Source organism: Sciurus vulgaris, assembly GCF_902686455.1.
Source record: "Sciurus vulgaris genome assembly, chromosome: 11".
Classification (NCBI taxonomy): Eukaryota; Metazoa; Chordata; class Mammalia; order Rodentia; family Sciuridae; genus Sciurus; species Sciurus vulgaris.
Genome location: NC_136472.1, coordinates 8,421,628 through 8,441,005, shown reverse-complemented (window position 1 = coordinate 8,441,005; position 19,378 = coordinate 8,421,628). Strand labels below are relative to the sequence as shown.

The window sequence follows — 19,378 nt, the reverse complement described above, 5'->3', positions numbered from 1 at the left end:
CTATTTGGCTTCTTCTATTTGGGGACTGGGGTCTTTCAGCATTTTGAAAAATTAGCAGTCATTTTCTTTAAATATTGCTTCGGTCCTCTATTTTACCTTCTAGGACCCCAATTAACATTCATTGGAGCTCTCACTATTTCCTCTTTGTCTCTAATTCTGTATTTTCTGTTATTTTGTCTTCCCATGCTATATTGAATGTAATTTCTTCCTCTCTTCTGTTTCACTCATTCTCTCTTCAGTTGTGCCTAATCTGCCTTTAATTCATTCATTCATTGTGTTCTTTATTTTGGTTACTGTATTTTCTGGTTCTAAAAGTTCTGTGTGGTTCTTTTAAAACATGTCATGGCACTTTTTAATACATACTTGTTTCCTACATATATTTTTATGCTTGATTTTAATTTATTTAAGTAGGCGATGTTATTTTATGGTATCTTAAATCTTTGTGGGTCAATTTATGTTTTCTACTGTACAATGTTTCTTGTTGTATAATTGATTTTTTTTTTACTATGAGTTGGACATTGTGTCTCAAAATATATTTTTTAGAAAGGATAATAACACATTCCTTCAGAAAGAATATGACTTGGTACCAACTGTGCTTGCTTTTGCCAGGTAAGTGGGAGCATTATAAGAATAGGTTCACCTTAATTCAAGTTCCAGGCTGACCTTTCCTGTATCACCCAGATAATGGGAGTCCATAGAATGTGGGTCCCATCTTAAAGTGTGTACGTATCAGTGAGGAGCATCTGACTTCCTGGCTTGGGCAAGTTCTGGGTTTTGATTTTTGTTCCTCCCCCTAAAGACTGACAAACGAACGTTAAATTTCAGAGTTCTTTTTTTTTTTTTTTTTAATATATTTTTTAGTTGTCAATGGATCTTTTATTTTATTTATTTATATGTGGTGCCAAGTATTAATCTCAGGGCCTCACACATGCCAAGCAAGCACTCCACCACTGAGTCTCAACTCCAGCCCCCATAAATCTCAGAGTTCTATCTTTCGGAGTAGTAAATGCTCCCAGGACTAAAATTGCTTTGAATGCTGGGCGTGTTCCCTGGGTTTTAGCCTCCTCAATGTTGGCCCAGGAAGTCCTCACTGTATCGCAGGGGAGTCACAGGTTTCCATTCCTATTTCGCCCTGCCCCACTGGTCACAGCGATCCTATTTCCCCTTGACAATCAGAATCAATGACCCCAGCCAACCCTGGACTCTCTATTATGTTCGTCCTCAGTGGCATGTGGAACACAAAATGGGCCATTGACAAACCTAGCTCATGATTTAGAGAAATCGTTACTGTGCTCCCTGGTGGAAACATTCCTCCCTGGAATCCTAAAGACTAAGTCAGCCAGAGTCCAGAGTTGCAGGAACAGGAAAAAAACATTTTGCAAAAGAGTCATAGTTGAGATTACAAGAGACAGCACTCCCATGTTCACTCCTTGCTGTGAGAGAAACGTGTGGATTCTTGTTGCTGGTTCAGAACATGTACAGTAGCTATTACTGGACGACATAGCCTCTCTTAAAAGAAGTTGGGTATGGTGGTGCACACCGGTAAATCCAGCTACTAGGCAGGTTAAGGCAGGAGTATTCTAAGTTGGAGGCTGGCCTGGGCAACTTAGTGAGACCCTGTCTCTAAATAGCAAACAAAAATTGTTAGCTGGGCGTCTGGCGCATGCCTATAATCCCAGAGACTCTGGAGGCTGAGGCAGGAGGATCCCAAGTTCAAAGCCAGTCTCAGGAACATAGCAAGATCCTAAACAACTTAGTGAGACTGTGTAAATAAATAAATAAATAAATGGAAAGGGCTGTGTATGTGGCTTAGCGGTTAAGCATCCTGTATTAAATCCCCATAAACATGTATACACACACACACACACACACACCACAACTCTAAAAAAACTGAAAGCTCAGTTCTTTTAGATGCTGGGCTCATCAATTACCTTTCCAATTATATGGATCTAGTCTACTTGTTATTACTAATACTTTAAATTCAAACTTTTTGTTGAAATATATAACACAGAGAAGTACATAAATATTGTGTAGCTCAATTAATTTTTACAAAGGGAAACAAAGCTGTGTAACCCTGAACCAGATGAAGAAAAAGAACATAACTCACAACTCAGTAACCAACTCATGCCCCCTTTCCTGACTTCTACCCCCATAGATTAGTGTGTCTGTTTGTGTCACTTTACATAATCATACATTATGTCTTCTTTTAAATTTGACTTCTTTCATTCCATAATGTTCTTGAGATTCATTCATGTAGTTGTAAGGTAATACATACTATACACACATTGCCATTTTTGTATTTGGTGTTTTGGATGGAACCCAGGGCCTTGCCCATGCTAAGCATACACTCTACCACTGAGCCCAATGGTATTTAATCCATTGTATTGACTGGCAGCAGGGTTTCCAGTTTATTTATTACAAATCATGTTGCTGTGAACATTCTTGCATATAGTTTTTGGTGTATACATCCAGGAATGGACTTGCCAAATATGTTTTTTCAGCTTTAAGGCTAGTATACTTTTTTAAAATAAATAGTTTTAGTTGTAGATGGACACAATACCTTTATTTTATTTATTTATTTTTATATGGTGCTGAAAATTGAACCCAGTGCCTCACATGTGGTAGATGAGCACTCTATCGCTGAGCGACAACCCAGCCCAGGGCTAATATACTTTTGATTCCTGCTGTGGAGTCACCTTTGATAACCCTCATCCACACTTGCTTCCCTGGGGTAAAAAAATTTGCCCATGTCATCTCTGGGTCTTTCTTCCAGACTGCCAAAACCCACTCTGCAAGTTTGTTACTGGTACAGAGTCAGCACTGACAAACACCTCAGAATTCTCACCTCCCAAAACTGACTTTAAAGTACATCCGGATTCTGAAATACGACAATGTGGAGGGAACCCGTGTGCATCTTGGAATAGGTGGAATAAGGAATATCTGGGACATGAAAAGGACCAAGTCCTGGGGATCCTGGCAGGTTGAACAGGGGAGACAGGCTGAAGGAACCGCCAGAGCAGCAGGACAGAAAGTAGTGCTCAAGGATGTCATGTGGGTTGACAGGCTCACGAGGACAGTGAATAGATCTCTAAACCTGTTGGAATGGAGGCTGTGGTGACTTTGTAAGAGCTGTTTCAAATAGACAGGTGAGAACAAAATCACCATTAAATTGGGTGAAAGACAGACTTGGAAACAAGGCAACAGAGAGGGAATATAAACAGAAAATCTGCTTTGAAAGGGTGAAAAGAAATGGTGTGACAATCAAAAGCTGACTCGGACATAAAAAGAGGCTTTTGATTTTCTAAAAGGGGATATGAGTCCATGTTTGCACTCGGATTTGCGTGAATCAATAGTGATGGAGAAATGAATGGTACAGAAGAGAGAGGGATAGTTGCAACAGGCAAATTCTTCAAAATCTAAGCGAATGGAATGAGCTTAGATAGGAGTAGGAAGCAAGGGAGAGGAGGCAGATACCAGTGAAGTTGGGGGGATGAGCTTAGGGGCAGGGAAGTAAGGTATCTTTGGTCAGATCGCAAAGATCAGGCCAAAAACGCCTAAATCAGGGTGTTCACGTTTCTCTCTACAATGGGCAGTGCCGTGCTTGCCTAGCACGCGCGGAGGCCCTGGGTTTGATCCTCAGCCCAGCATCAAGGAGTTTATCTTTACCAGGCGGTGGTACACACCTAAAATCCGGCTTCTCAGGAGGCTGACGCAGGAGGATCCTAAGTTCAAGGCCAGAATGCGCAACTTAGTGAGACCCTGTCACAAAATGAAAAGGACTGGAGCTGTGGCTCGGCGGCAGAGCACTTGCCTAGATGGGCGAGGTCCTGGGTTCACTTTCCAGTACTACTAAATAAATAAATAAAATAAAATAGGCACACGTTTGGGAGCACAGGTGGACTTCAGCTACCCACCAGCCCTCCCCTGAGAGTGAGGCTAAAGGTCAGCGAGGCTGGCGCTTGCGTTCCAACCAGCCCATCTCCGGGCCTCCCAACTTTCACCAACCCTTGCTCTCTCATCTCCGCACCAGGTCGAACCTCCCTCCGTTCTCCCGCTCCCCTAATTGGGAGAGGCGTGGCTCCAGCTGGAGCTGGAGCTGCCGGGTGAGCGGCTGTCTCCAGTCGCGCCTGCGCGCCGCCCGGCCCATTCCCCACCCACTTTTCCCTCCCGGCGCGGGCAGATAGTGGCGAAGCCGGTCCTCCAGTGCTCGCTCTCGTGCGCGTTCGCCCCCGGGTCGCGCCTGCGCAGAAGGACGAGGAAACGGTGCCCCGTGCGGTCCTGGCGCCTGCGCGCTGCGGGCTCCGGGGCCTCCCGGCCTGAGGGAGAGGAGCAGGGAAGATGGCGGCTGTGGTGGAGAATGTAGTGAAGCTGTAAGTGGTCGTTTCTTTCTCTCCCAGGCCGGGCGGTCTCGTAAGGGTCCCCAGAGGGGCGGTGCGGTAGACAAGACGCAGAGAGGGACATGCCCGGGAAGGCCATGCCGCGACTCCTAGCGGGGAGGGCCACAGGAGACTCCGGAGAAGACGTTGCGCTTCTTTGGAAACTTGTGGAGGCCCTGAGGGGGGCACTCGGGCCCCGCACGGACAGCCTCCCTGCGGGACTGGGCGGCGGACGCTGCTCGGGGCTCGCGGCCTCCGAGCGTGGTGCCTGGCGGCCTGCGACTCCCGGTCTCGGCCCCTCACCCCGGACGCCTCGGTCGGAGGAGCCGGGCGGCCCCAGCGGCCCCCTCCCCACCGCGGCCCGCGGCGCCCCGAGCCGCCCGCCGGGCCGGCCCTGCGGGGTCGGTGCAGCCGGCTGTGTGGGGGCAGGGCAGCGGGCACCCAGGATTAGAAATAATTCTTGGGAGGAACTGGTCAGAAGGGAGGGAACTTGGGGGAGTGGGCACTTGCGCCGTCGAAAGCCGGGAACCGGACCGAAGCCGTCCGGGACGACTTAATAATAGGCCACCCAGGCCTTAAAGGGGGACATTCCCGGTACCGTTCGCCACGTCGTGCTGGTCGGATCGCCAGCAGTTAGTTACTGGTGTTGGCGACCGGAGACAGGCCTTTTAGCTGCGTCCGGTAAACTAAAGGTGTTTGGGGACTTCTGTATATTCCAGATTGCTTTCTTCCTGAAGAAGAACTCGTGCGTTTTCAGATGGATCGGTTCATTAATGCCCGGTGGGCAAATGATGCAAGAATAGGACAATTGAGAGTTGTCTAGCTGTCCAGTCAGGGTATTGGGTTTGAATGGATGACAGGGTGAGGTTTGGGACCCATACTTGGACTCAGCTTCTTATCTGTCTTTGTCGTAGACTAAACCCCACTCTCCCAAGGGCCTTTTTTTTTTTTTTAAGGTTAAGTTGCTTCTCCCCCCCTGCCTGGAGCCTTTTTCTTCTAGAATGCTTTCCCACTTCCATTAAGCTAAGTGCCTTTTCCTCTTGTGGGTTATTATTTTTTTTTTTTTTAACTTGCTTTTTGTTCTATCCTGCTCTTTCAACCACCCCTCCCAGCACTATTATCTTTCTGATCTGCCCACTCCAGTTTCCCCAGCTCTCTCTTCAGGCAGACATTTCGTCAATTTAGAAATGATGCTGTGGATCTCCCATTTTTATCCTTGTCCATCCTGATTCAGATGTTCTTTGTTTCCCTGCCTTTCTCTTTGTTGACTTTCCCCATCCCATTGTAAAGGGAGGATTTCACACAGATTTCATGATTGCCAGAAAAGGATCCAGGCTTCTAGGTTTTGAGAGTTATATGTAATGAGGCTCCTCATGTTGAAAGACTTTCTTCAAGAAAATGGGTTGCCAACCCTTTCATGTAGTGTTGTAAGTTACTGGTTGCCCATTTATGTAGAGCATGACTTTTCATTTCTCTTTAAAGAGCTGTCGAGATTGTGAGGGTCACCAGCCACTGACTCCTGAGTACAAATAATGAGAAAACAGCTTTCTCCTCAGTTGTAGCTGCAGAGGGCTGTGGGCCACAACTAATACCTTCCCCCACAGAACTTTGACTTCCAGAAGGGGCTTTTATTCCTCTTGTACCATTCTTGCCATGGAAAGAGATGCTTTTCTGGCACTTCTCTTGATTATAATGTGACTATAATGTGACTATTTTCTGACAGTTGAGGTTATGTGTTCAGGTCAAGACTTCTAGCTCGTCTTTTCTGATTTTCATCTTGCCCTGGGAGAAGAAATTTTGTATTTGCAAATTCTGTGTCATTCCCAAATGAGAGGTCAGAATTGAAGTCTTTAAGGGGTCTTACTAGAGTAAGATACTAGTGTAAAGTAACTGACTGCTGACTAATTTGGAAACTTTTCAAGTTAGGTAAAAAGATCTAGAGAATTATGTTAGCTTGCTACAGCAGCTCTAAGTTCATAAGAGCTCTTTCTCTCTTGTTCTCTTATCAGACTCTCCCTGCAACACACATTAGTATTTCATTCCCAGCCCTCTTACCCAAATGGTTGCTTATCCCACCTTACTTAGAAGAGCTCTGACAGAAGAGCTCCCATCCATTCCCCAAAACCTCCTTGCTCTGATTTCGCAGCCTTCAGCCCGTCTGGCCTTTCCTTCCATTTGACTTCCAGTGTCAGTATCAATTCCCATCAGCAGAAACAAAGGAGCTGCTGCACTCAGCCTTGTTTATCCAATTTCCCTGTGTGATGAGGACGTGGCTGCCTCCTAAAGGCGAGCAAATGTGAGCCTGTTTGCTTCTCTGCTTTGCTCTCCAACACAAGATTCATGCCTACCTCAAATTACAGTCATTATATCACTTCGAATCAAGCCAGGCTATGCTTGGGGTGTTACTGACTCTGTGTGGTGTGTGTCTTTTTCATTTGCTGGGAACAGGCTAAGCTGTGCAGTGCTGTATTGTGGCCACTCAGTAACAGCCCCCTCAGATTCCAGAGCAGGGTTTGTCAGCATAGTTTGAGTTAGAGAGAGTAAGGCCACAGAGCCTTACTCTTTGCAGCTTCTTAAGCTGGGCTCTGTGTCAGATCCTGATAATGTTAGAGCTCCTCTGGTCCAACCTTCCCAGTTCATATAAGAGCAACAGAGGTCCACATGAGTTGGTGAAATATGCATATTCGTGTGATGACTTGCAGCCAAGCCAGGTCTTTTTACTCCCAAATCCAGTCTGATGTGTCCCAGACATCTTCATGGGTAATGGGGACTCTTTGGGAAAGAAATTGCCTCTGCTCTCATTTTATTAATTTTGTGATTGATTGAATGTGGCTCAATGCAGGAGGCCCTGGAAGATTGATTAAATATAACTGTTGCAGTTAGTTTAACCTCCCATTTCCAAAATGCTTATTAAGCCCTGAAAGACACGGACAAAATTGATTCTTTGTACAGGATTGCTTCATTGTATGTGCTTCTTGGAACCACATAGTTCCTGGCAATGTGCAGTTTTCCAGCTTTTTGAAGCACTTAAGGATTTCCTCTTGCTTCAGCTCTCATGTTAAGTCTTAGTGTCCTTGTCAGTAGTGGTGCTCAGTAAAAGCTTCCAGGAACTTCAGGTGTTGAAGGCCTGGAAGCCTGCAAGTTCTTATTCACCTTTGGTTACACTAATGGTAGCATCTTGTAACACCTCAGCACCATACCTTGCTTTTTCCTAGTTATCATCAAAATTGATTGATATCAGTACATGATATGTATGGCTAAATAGTAATTCATGGGATGCATTTTGAAAAGTCCACTGGGCCTTGGTAAATTCACTTCTGCATTTGTAAGATGGGTTAGCATATTCTGCTCAAAGCCATGAGGGTTAAGAAAACTAGGATCTTAGCTAGCCAGGGCTCTTTTGAGAAGCAGAGGAACATTTATTTCTCCCCCTCTCTTTTTTCTTTAGTACTGGAGCTTAAACCCAAGACTTTACACATGCTAGGCATGTGTTCCACCACCAAGCCACATCCGCCAGCACCTTTTCCACTTTTTGTGGGTTAAGACTTAAGTCTGATTAATTTGTAAAGTGCCTTTCCTATGATGACTTAGTGAAGGGACTTAGTTCCCACAAAGCGGAGGTGGAGACAAATAGAACTAAAGATACAGTGTCCCATTCTCCTGAGCCTTCTAGAGAGGCAGTTGTAGGGGAGAGGATGGCTCAGCAACTGTGTCCTTGTTTATATCTTCTGGCAGGCCTTGGGGAGCAGTACTTACAAGATGCCATGGAGCAGTGCCACAATTACAACGCCCGCCTCTGTGCTGAGCGCAGCGTGCGCCTGCCATTCTTGGACTCACAGACTGGAGTAGCCCAGAGCAACTGTTACATCTGGATGGAAAAGCGACACCGGGGTCCAGGTGAGGGTGCATATTCAGGGGAAGGGGACTCAGGAATGCAAGGAGGAAGAATCTCCTTCTTCTTATGGAATAGTTGAGGGTTCCCACACTGTTTCCCACCTGTATGAATATGGGCTTCCCATGATTAGAAACCAGGGATGATGAAGCAGATGGGTTTGTACCAGCACCTTTGTTTTCTGCACTGCCAAGGCCATTATTGGGCTTCTGGAGAATAATGTGTTAGCCAAGCCCCTAAGCTCTTTTTTTTAATACTGGGGATTGAACCCAAGGTACTTAATCCCTGATCCACATCCCAGCCCCCCTTTTTTTTTTCTTTTTTTACTTTTTGACACAGAGTCTTGCTGAATTGCTTAGGACCTTGCTAAGTTGCTGAGGCTGACCTCGAACTTATAATCCCCTGCCTCAGGCTCCTGAGCTGCTGGGATTACAGGCGTGCACCACCACACACAGCTCACATCTTTCTTTTCTCCCCCTGAATATCCTGTCAACCCTGGCCTCTCATTGTTAGTTTTTCTCCTTTGAAAAGTCAAGGGAGCCTACTCATTTAGAAAGTGTTTGGTGTCATTTTCTAGGACTGAGTTAGGGGATAACTTTTCTTCTTTCTACAGGTTTGGCTTCTGGACAGCTGTACTCCTACCCTGCCCGGCGCTGGCGGAAAAAGCGGAGAGCCCACCCGCCTGAAGATCCCCGGCTTTCCTTCCCATCTATTAAACCAGGTAAGCGATACCTTCCCTGAGTAGGGGCATGGCTTGCTGCATGGCAAGAGGCCTGCTAATCAGCTGTCACTACCAGGCTTGTGCTAGATCACGCAGATGTTAAAATGAACTTAGGTATGATTCCTTCCTTCAGAGAATTCAGTCTAGTAGTAGAGATAGGGAAACATCTAAGCTGCAGGCCACATGAACTAGGGTTTCTTGATTCCTAGGCAGCTAGAGAAGAGAAGACAGCGGGTGTCCTTTTTTTGGTCCTGGCACTGTGTAGACTCAGAACTTCACCCTTCTGAACTTTATTTCATCCTGAACCTGTTTCAGACACAGACCAGACCTTGAAGAAGGAGGGGCTCATCTCTCAGGATGGCAGCAGTTTAGAAGCACTATTGCGCACTGACCCCCTGGAGAAGCGAGGCGCTCCAGATCCCCGAGTTGATGATGACAGCCTGGGCGAGTTTCCTGTGACCAACAGTCGAGCACGGAAGGTATGAAATTTCCTTATGTCTAGGAAGCTTTGAAGAAGGCCAGCCTCCTCTTCATGGGAAAGGAAGCACCTAGTTAGCAGAACTGAAACAGATCAGTGGGAGAGTTTGTCCAGCAAACATGAGGTCCTGATTCAATCCCAGCACTGTAAAAACAAAGCAGAAGCTGAGGCAGCCCCTTCAGTTCTGTTTCTGTACTGAATGGATTCTCTGTTGCTGTCTTGACTTTCCTACTCCTTTGCTTTTCAGTATGGATTCTCATTCATTCATCCTTTTTTTTGGTACTGGGGATTGAACCCAGGGCCTGGTGCATGCAAGGCAAGCATTCTGCCAACTGAGCTATTTCCCCAATCCTACTCATTCATTCTCTTTTGCACAAAAGTTTCTATCACAAAGTTTTTTGGCATAAGAAGACCTAAAGATAATGCCAGGCACTCCCCCCTTTAACCCTGTACAGCTTTATGAGGTAGGTCTTGTAATCCCCATTTTGTGGGCAGGAATGCTGAAGCAGAGGTATTTTAAATTTTTCCACAAAGTCACGCAAGTAAGCAACAAAGCTCTCATTTAAACTAGTTTGCCAGAAAGGAACTACCAACAGTGTTCTCCCATGGTGGCCAGAGATAGGCATGGCAGGAAAGCTTTCTGGAGCATGGCATTTGGGCACTCAGAGATGGTGGGAAAAGCATTCTAGGTAAGGGAACAACATGAAGCAGCACAGAGGAAGGAAAACATTGAAGGGAACAGGAATGCAATTGTAGCGGGGGATGAGGCCGATATGAGTGGGACCAGGTCACAGGGGAGGTTTTGGGCAAGGCCGTGAGTGGCCAGTCCTGTGGCGAGGGAGCTTTAGGATCCACGCTGTTTCTGCTCACTCTAATCCTCTTGTACACTCAGCGGATCCTAGAACCAGATGACTTCCTGGATGACCTTGATGATGAGGACTATGAAGAAGACACTCCCAAACGTCGGGGCAAGGGGAAGTCCAAGGTGAGGGACCAGTGTGCTGCCTGCAACTTGGGGCACTGTGGCCCCAGGAAGTCTAGGTTTTATTTCTTGTTGCCCTTTTCCTTTTTAAGGGAGATTTGCAGCCACTCACAGGAGAGGTTTAACTTCTGCAGCTCAGATACCTTAGCAAGGTCATCATTTTGCTTTTTTTGGCAGGGTAAGGGTGTGGGCAGTGCCCGGAAGAAGCTGGATGCTTCCATCCTGGAGGACCGGGACAAGCCGTATGCCTGTGACAGTGAGTGCCTCATGAGTGGGTGGGTAGTCCTTGCCCTGGACTCAGCTCCTGCTCTGGATGTCAGAGGAGGGAGGGTTATGTTCTTGCTTTGAGTAGTAAAACAAGCCTGGGCTCTCATCCTGCCTGCTGACTGGTTCCCCCCAAAACTCCAGGGAGGCCTGGGCCTCTGCTCTACAATGGGTGGGACCTGCATGCTCTGGGAGAGATTTCTGCTGTCCCCTGGGACAGGGGAGTGGGGAGGGCTCCAGCATACAGGGTTGACCTCTCAGTGGGCAGCATCCAGGTCTGCTGGCCCATCAGGCCAGGGTGCAGGGGGCTGGCCCTGAGGTCTTCAGTGTCTGTTCTCTTTCCCTTTGCTTTGGCTTGCCCCACTTCGTGCCTCCACCCTGGAGCACCATCGCCGCTGGGGTTCTCTCTCGCTTGCTCCGCTTTCCTGCTGCTGCTGCCGCCCCGTCTCAAGTGTGTCAGGCCTCCTTTCTCATGCACTTTTTCTTTCTGTCTTTCAGATAGTTTCAAACAAAAGCATACCTCGAAAGCGCCCCAGAGAGGTAGCTCTCTCCAACTTTCAGACTTTTGTTTTACCTATCCCTTTTCCCTCCTCCCTTGTTCCTTCTGTCTTTCTCATCTCTGTGATGCTAGTTTGAAATGTCTGGAATGGACAATGGGGGAAGGAAACGTGGAACTGTAGTTGTGCTCCACTCTCAGAGTTCTGGAACTGCCTTTACCACTGCTTGTCACCACAGACTTACTCTTAGGGCCCCCCGGGCCTAGTGCATGGGTAACTTCAAAAGCATTTAAGGAACCCTTTAAAGAGATATCTGTGTGTTCTCCCCCCTTCCCAACAGTGCTGCTTGGTGGTCAGCTCATGTTCCCACCATCCCCCCCCACTCCTTCTCCATCCTCTTTATTCCTTCCTGCTGGCCCTCTTACCCTTCTTGGTGTCACTGCTCAAGATTATAAGTTGCCTTGTGGGGATCTGCTTTCCTTGCTAGTTGGAAGGGATGGATAGGGCACTGATTGGGAGTGTGTTTCAATATGTTTAGGGACTAGCTGCCCTAGCCGGCTTAGTTGGTAGGTTGTCCCCAAAATTCCTACCCCCAGTCCTTTGTCCATTCAGCAGGTGTGGCTCGATGGTACACATGGATAGCATGAACCTCCCAAACTACTGAGGAGTGAGAGTTGAAGTCTCTTCCTTGCTTTTCCCCTTTGTATCATAGTGCAAGACCTAGATACTTTTCTTCCCTTTCCTGACTTGGAGCTTCCCAGACTGTTACTATTCCAGGACAAGTGGCAATGCAATAAGGGCTGAGCCCCCAAAAAGCCAACATGGAAGAGTAGTGGTGACCATGGGGTTGGGTTTTAGTGCAGGGTTTAGTCCCAGAAGTTTCGGAGCTCCAGGGCCTGCTGTTCCTTACTATAAAGGGAGGGGGCTACTGTCAGGGTTTGCCTCAGAACAGAGCTGCTGGTGCAGGGATGGTTGGCCCTATGCCTCAGAGTGGGGATGTGGCACCCTGTATCCTAATGCCTTTCCCTGTAACTTCCTCCACTTAGTTTGTGGAAAACGTTACAGAACGACCCGGCCTCAGTACCACTACGCCCACTCCCACCTGGCTGAGGAGGAGGGTGAGGACAAGGAAGACTCCCAGCCACCCACCCCTGTTTCTCAGCGGTCTGAAGAGCAGAAATGTAAGCTGAGGTGTCAGAGGAAGTGGGCAAGCGGGAAGGGGAAGATTCCTTATGAATGCTCCTCCTTGCGGGAATGCTGAGCAGCCTAGGAACCCTCAAAAGCATCATCAGAATTCTCTTGCCAAGTGTGGTGGCGCATACCTGTAATCCTAGTAGCCCAGGAAGCTGAGGCAGGAGGATCAAGAGTTCAAAGCCAGCCTCAGCAACTTAGTGAGGCCCTGGGCAACTTAGTAAGACCTTGTCTCAAAACAAAATATAAAAAATGGGCTGGGGGGCTGGGGAGATAGCTCAATTGGTAGAGTGCTCGCCTCGCAAGCACTAAGGCCCTGAGTTCAGTCCCCAGCACTGCAAAAAAATAAAAAATAAAAAAAATAAAAATGGGCTGAGGATGTGGCTGAGTGATTAAGTGCCTCTGGGTTTAATCCCCAGTACCAAAAAAATAATTTCTCTCTCCCTCTCTCCCCATCTCCCCCTCTCTCCCCACTCCCCATCACCCCCCCCCCCCCGCCCCCCAGCCAAGAAAGGTCCTGATGGATTGGCCTTGCCCAACAACTACTGCGACTTCTGCCTAGGGGACTCAAAGATCAATAAGAAGACAGGACAACCTGAGGAGCTGGTGTCCTGTTCTGACTGTGGCCGCTCAGGTACCTTCACTACCAAGGAGAGGGCTGCCACAGCGCCCATTCCCCGGGAGCTCTTGGCCTGCTGACTTCTGGCACTGTCGCAGTCAAGCAGCTCACCTCGCTTCTCCCCACATTTCTGGGCCACCTGTTCACTCACCTCCCCCCACAGGGCATCCGTCTTGCCTCCAGTTCACCCCAGTGATGATGGCAGCATGTGAAGACCTAACCGCTGGCAGTGCATCGAGTGCAAGTGCTGCAACCTCTGTGGCACCTCCGAGGAATGACGTGCGTGTCCCACCTGCCCCAGGGTGGCTCCTCCCAGGCCTCCGCTGCTCTCCCCACAGTTCCCTACAAAACGAGCTTTCGTTTCAAAGGAGCAAGATCCCTCCCACAAACCCCTCCCCAGCAACCCCATGGAACTTGGATTTGTCGGCAAATTCAAGTTCTTGAGCTCCAGCTTTAGGTCAGACATTGTTCTAAGGCTTCCGAGGATTACTAACAAGACAGACAAGATCCCCTGCTTTCATGGAATTTGGTGCTTGTGGGAACAGCAATAAGCAAGGAGATGAGAGCTTTTATGATGTGCTTGAAGAAAACGAAACCAGTGATGTGGTGGCGAGTAACTGGATACTGATTTAGATTATAGTCAGAGATGACTTTTCTGAGGGGGGTGAGGTTGGTGTTGAAATTTGGATGATACCAAGGAGCCAGTCCAAGAAGTTTGGAGGTAGATCATTTTCTTTTTTTTCTTTTGTTTTTTGTTTTGCTTTTTTATGTGTGTGTGTTTTTTAGTACCGAGGATTGAACCCCAGGGGCGCCTTACCACTGAGCTACATCCCTAGCCCTTTTTTATTTGACATGGGCTCACAGTTGCCGAGGCTGGTCTTGAACTTGTGATCCTCCTGAGTTGCTAGGATTATTCATGTGCATCAGTGAACCTGGCAGTAGTTAGAGCATTTCAAGAAAGAAAGCAGCCATACGAAGCCTTCAGTCTGACAGGCTGGGTGTATCCAGAAGGCTGGTGTGGCTGACTGGAACCTTCCTATGCAAGGGAGAGCATGAGAGTAGATCAGAGAAGTAGGCACTGCCAGACCTTGGGTTCTGGGGTTCTTTTGGGGGTGATGGGGATATCCTGGAGATTGAACCCAGGGCCCCTCATACTGCTAAGCATGTGTTCTACTACTGAGCGTTCACAGGGCCCTGGACCTCATGTTCTAATTCAAATACAGTATAATGTTGTTAAAGTCTTTTAATTAGGAATGTATACTCCGTTTTACATTTTAAAAAGATAATTTTGGGTTCTTCATGGAGAAGAGATTTTATGGGAAGGGTGGGATGCCATTTGATCAGTTAGAAACTGGTAGGATCCAAGTGAGGGGTGACTGAGTTGATGTGGGGTGGAGATAAACTGCAGTAGTTTCCTACCCAGAGATTCGCACATCTGTTCCTTACCTGCCACTTGTCCCTGTCAGAGTAGCAGTGTTCTCAGAAGCCCTCTTCCTGTCCCTCCCTCTCCCTTCCCTTTACTCCCCTCCCTCCCTGGGCCTTACTAAGGCACATAAATCATTGAGTCCCCTTCCTCTTCTTTATTGTCTTCTGTAGGACCAGCTGCTCTTCTGTGATGACTGTGACCGTGGCTACCACATGTACTGTCTGACCCCATCCATGTCTGAGCCTCCTGAAGGTAGGTGGCAAGATCTTTTTATTTAAAACAGTTATTTTGTTAGTAACTTAGAAAATCACCTATACAGAAATATACTGAGCTCTGTGTCTTTATATTATCACTTTTTTTGTTATTTTTTGTTGTGTTTTTGATTTTTTTTTTTTGGCGGGGGGGTGGTGTTAGAGATTGAACCCAGGGCCTTGTGCATGCTAGGCAAACACTCTACCAACTGAACTGATCCCAGCCTCTATATTATCAGTTATTTATTCTTGCAGGTTAATAAATAAGACACCTTGCTTAGCTCAGTTCAGGATTATTCCTAGCATTTCAGCCTGAATGGTTTAATGTTTGCCCCTTATCATTGATTATATTTACAAACAGCAACCTATGAGAAAACAAACTGAGCAGAAAAAAGTCACCCAGAAGGGGGAGCTTGGCCTTTCAGCCAGTGCAGAAACTGAGTTGATTTGTCCGATGTGAAGCTTCTCTTTCATCTCTCTGAACTTGACAGATTTGAGTGTTTGCTTCCTCTCTGCCTCTCCAGTAGTTTACTTTAATAATGCTCCAAGTTTAATGTTTAATAATGTTTAGAGTTTATGGAAACTCATTGAAACCAGTAGTGGCCCTAAGAAGCAGCTACTTCTCCACAAGTCCCCCTCCAGCAGGATTTCTGTGCCTAGACACCCTCCTATGTAGAAATTCAGAAGCTTACTGAGGAAGACACTAATGTCCAGTAGCTGCACTGTGCACAGAGGATGTGGGCCAGCATCTAGGTAATAGAATTGGTTCACTGTGTGCTGAAAGCTAACTTACAATTTAAGTCAAACTGCTGTCACCTTATAGAAAACGAGGCCACTAACAAAGACTGAGTTCTTTAGTAGTACAGGGGAGCACTCAGCTATTGCCATGCCCAGTTTATAAATTAGCTTGGAAGAAGTAGTGTTTTGTACCCATCAAATAGCATCTTACAGATGAAATCTGTGTTAACTCCAGAACGACTTTCCCATTGGTGTCCTGTCTGACACCAGGTAAGTGGATAGCTGCAGCTGAGTGTCCTCTGGAGTGTCAAGGCCACCGAGTGGCAACCCCTGAAAATCACTAGATGGTCTCGGACCCTAGGTCAGGGTTGGCAAACTAGTCCGTAGACCAAATCCAGCTGCAGTTTTTTTGTATAGCTTGCAAACCAAGAATGGTTTTGACATTTAAAAAAAAATTTTTTTTTTTTTTTTTTTGTAATTATAGATGGACATCATGCCTTTATTTATTTATTTGTTTCTTATGTGGTGTTGAGGATTGAGTTCAGTGTCTCACACAGGCTAGGCAAGCACTCTGCCCTGAGGCACAACCCCAGCCCCTAGTTTTTACATTTTTAAAGAGAATTTCTAAAAGAAGAGGAAGATTCAAGTGTAACTATGTGGCTTCCAAAGCTTAAAATAACTAACATTTTGGCTCTTTGTAGAAAAGCTTACCAACCCCTGCTCACTGACCTTGGGGTTAGAAAGGACCTTCCTCTTTCTTTTTTAAGTCACATATCTCTGAAGAGTTAATAAAAACTGTGGATTCTTTCTCCCAGAATAATGTCCAAAGTCACATGTACAATTATGCTTAGAATTTTAAAAAATTAAGGGCTAATTTTTGTCCCTCTCTTAAAAAAAAAAGAAAGAAAGAAAGAAAGAAAGAAGAATCCAGTCATAGTAAACGTTAATAACAAGATCTGAGCCATTTATTTTTCTTACAAGTGACAATTATCTCCTATTTTTCTGTGAACTTAGTCTTGGGTCTTAATGATTGAATTATCAGAGATCAGAGTTCACCCCATTTTCACAAAAAGCTGTCTTTTGTTTGTTTTTGTTTTTGTAGTATTGGGGATTGAACTCAGGGCCTTGCATGTGCCAGGCAAGTGATCTACCATTGAGCTGTATCCCAGTTCTTTTTATTTTTTATTTTGAGACACGATCTTGCTGAGTTGCCCAGGCTGGCTTTGAAATTGTGATCCTCCTCCTTCAGCCTCCCAAGTAGCTAGAATTGCGGTGTGCACCACCACACCCGACAGAATTGTTTGTTTGTTTGTTTGTTTGTTTTTACCACGGAACCACATCCCCAAATCTTTTTATTCACGTATGTATTTATTGAGACAGGGTCTTGCTAAGTTGCTGAGAACTTCAGCCTCCTTAGTTGCTGGGATTACAGGCATGTGCAGTCGCGCCCGACTCTGAGGCCTCTTTGCATTACCTTTGTTCTTCCTTTGGGGCCATGAATACCATGTCTGACTCTTCTGTAATAATACAGCTAAAACTGGGGCACTTTAAAAACTTGTCTCTGCCAAGGCCCTCCTGCAAGTCCCAGGGCATCTGATTTAACAGGGCCAAGAGGTTCTGGGCGTCTTTATTTCATCCTACAGCTGATTGCTGCTTTCATGTTCATGAAGAATGGTATTTCATGGTATTAAAGACCAAGAAGGCGACCATGAAACTGCTGCTGCAGGATTTCTCTCATCCTGCTTGGATGTGTAAAGAGTGGAAGGACAGCAGATAGGGGTGGTGTAGGGCCCACCCTGACCTCATTGTGCTTCTCTGCAGGAAGTTGGAGCTGCCATCTCTGTCTGGACCTGTTGAAGGAGAAAGCTTCCATCTACCAGAACCAGAACTCCTCCTGATGTGCCACCCCCAGCTCCCCCACATATCTAAGGCTGTTTCTCTCCTCCACCTTGTTTTTTCATACCTTTCCCTTCCTCCTCTCTTTCACAAGTCCAGAACCTGGGGTGGTCATGCCAACCTGCCTTTGGCAACAGCAAGCAGAGGTGGCAGCTCTGACCACCTCTGGCCCCAGGCCCTCAGGGAGAAAGGAGCAGCACGCTGTCCCGAGGTAGACCTGTGGGCCCAGCTTCTCTCTGCTCTCCATGAAGTGCATTCACTCTGCTTGCCTTGGGCCCAGGCCTTGGTGATCACAGGGTTCAAACTGTATCCTCCGAGAAAGAGTGGGAGAGCAGCTCACTTCTCTCTGCCCAGCTTCTGCTCTGGTCTCCAGGGTTTCCTCCCCAGAGGCGAATTTGGCCGGGCCTGCTTGATGGGAGCATCTGGGAGTGAGCAAGCTGAGGCTGCGCACCAGGAGCCTTCCATGCCCTTTGTGCTGCTTAGCTTTGCCTCCTCCTTCCAGGGTGACCCTTTGTCCTGCTACCAGGGGTCTTTTGCCTAGCCAGGATGCTCTTGGTCACCCTCCTGGCTTTGCCGTATCCTGCCCCACCCCACCCAGGGGAGTAGCAGCTCCACCTGTCCTTCTTGTGCTTGCCTGGCTCACTTACCAGTGCTCTCTGGAGACCCAAGCATTCCCCACCCTCAGAACCTCCTGTCTTCTGCCTCCCTCCTTGTTCCTTTTGCTTTTGTGGGGAGAAGGGACACATCAGGGGGCCAGGCCAGCAGTTTGGGGGCCACAAGGAGACGTTGGATAATGTGCCTGTTTTTTAACTCGACAAAAAAGCCTACCTCCAGAATCCCCTTTTTGTTCTTCCTGGACCTGGGCATTCAGCTTCCTGCCCTTTACTGAATTGGAAGCTTATGCCTCCTGCCTGTGTATCCTGGCTCCCAGGTCACAGGAAAGCCGCAAAGATGTCCCCTTCTTCCCTTGCACGCTCGCTAGCAGCTGGTAAGGTCTTCATGCCCTGATTCCTTGGTTTTCTGCTTAGTGGCGCTGACATTAAGTAGGAGAGGGATGGTCCATGCCAGGACACCCTGGAATGGCCTTCCCTTTGCTCGTGGGCAGGCCCTAACTCACTGTCGCTTTGGAGTTGTGTCTTTTCCCCCCTTTCTTTAGTTCCTGTATTCTAAACATTAGTAAAAATAAACATTTTTACACAGAGCCCTCTGCTGGATGGTTTATCTCCTAACTCCTGATTAAGAAGGCCATGTCATCTAAAACTCTTCTTCTTTCAGACAGCGTTTTGTTGTTGTTTTTTACCACTTTGAAATATAGCTTTTTTCCCCCCAAAATCAAAATTTTTGTTGAACCCAGTATCTAAGCCCATAAAAAATTATTTTGCTAGTTTTAATTTGTTATATAAATTCAAGTTTATAACAATTTCTTATAAAGAACAATGAAGCTGTTTTGTTCAATACAAAATTTGGGTAGAAATAACTTTAGCATCCTGTTTATTTCTGTGCTTTGGTTGGTTGGGAATATTCTGCTAGACTTGGATAGACGTGGTGACAGGTTTTATAATAGTTTACCTTGAAATCTCACTTAAAAGGATCCAGAAGCTTGATTATTACATAAATATAAATGACAGTCACAGGAAACAAATGACATCACCATAGGGCACATAAAAAGCTTTTGCACAAATAATGAGGGCGGCCTCCATCAGTGGGGCTTCAGTGTTGGTCTCAGCCCTGCCTGTCTCTCATGTTGCTTCCTACAGTGCTCCTGGGGCAAGAACTGTCGGCAATGCGGTTCTGCCAGCTCTGCAGTCTTTCCCAGGTTACAAAATGGGTCCCTTGAGCCAAAGTAAACATTTTGATGCTATGTAGAGGCTCTTGTTATGTCTCACTCAAGTGTGTGTTGAAGTTTTAAATTTTGCTTGTGGTGCTGGGGATCAAATGCAGGACCATGCAAACCGTAGGCAGGCAAGCACTCTACCACTGAGCCACACCCCAGCCCTTAAATATTTATTTTAAAGAAAGATTTCATTTATATGTCCTCTGGAGTCTC

General features: G+C 46.8%; 1 protein-coding gene across 1 annotated transcript; it reads left to right on the top strand.

Moving 5' to 3' along the window:
* The first annotated feature begins 4,244 nt into the window (after positions 1 to 4,244).
* DPF2 (double PHD fingers 2) lies at positions 4,245 to 18,532 on the top strand. Its single transcript, XM_079104186.1, is given in 14 exon segments — positions 4,245 to 4,370; positions 8,113 to 8,273; positions 8,882 to 8,989; positions 9,305 to 9,468; positions 10,360 to 10,452; positions 10,627 to 10,705; positions 11,212 to 11,253; positions 12,257 to 12,391; positions 12,907 to 13,035; positions 13,184 to 13,230; positions 13,233 to 13,292; positions 13,294 to 13,299; positions 14,617 to 14,698; positions 17,257 to 18,532. Coding segments are annotated over 14 exon segments (1,215 nt in total). The 5' UTR covers positions 4,245 to 4,338; the 3' UTR covers positions 17,334 to 18,532.
* Positions 18,533 to 19,378: the final 846 nt, after the last annotated feature.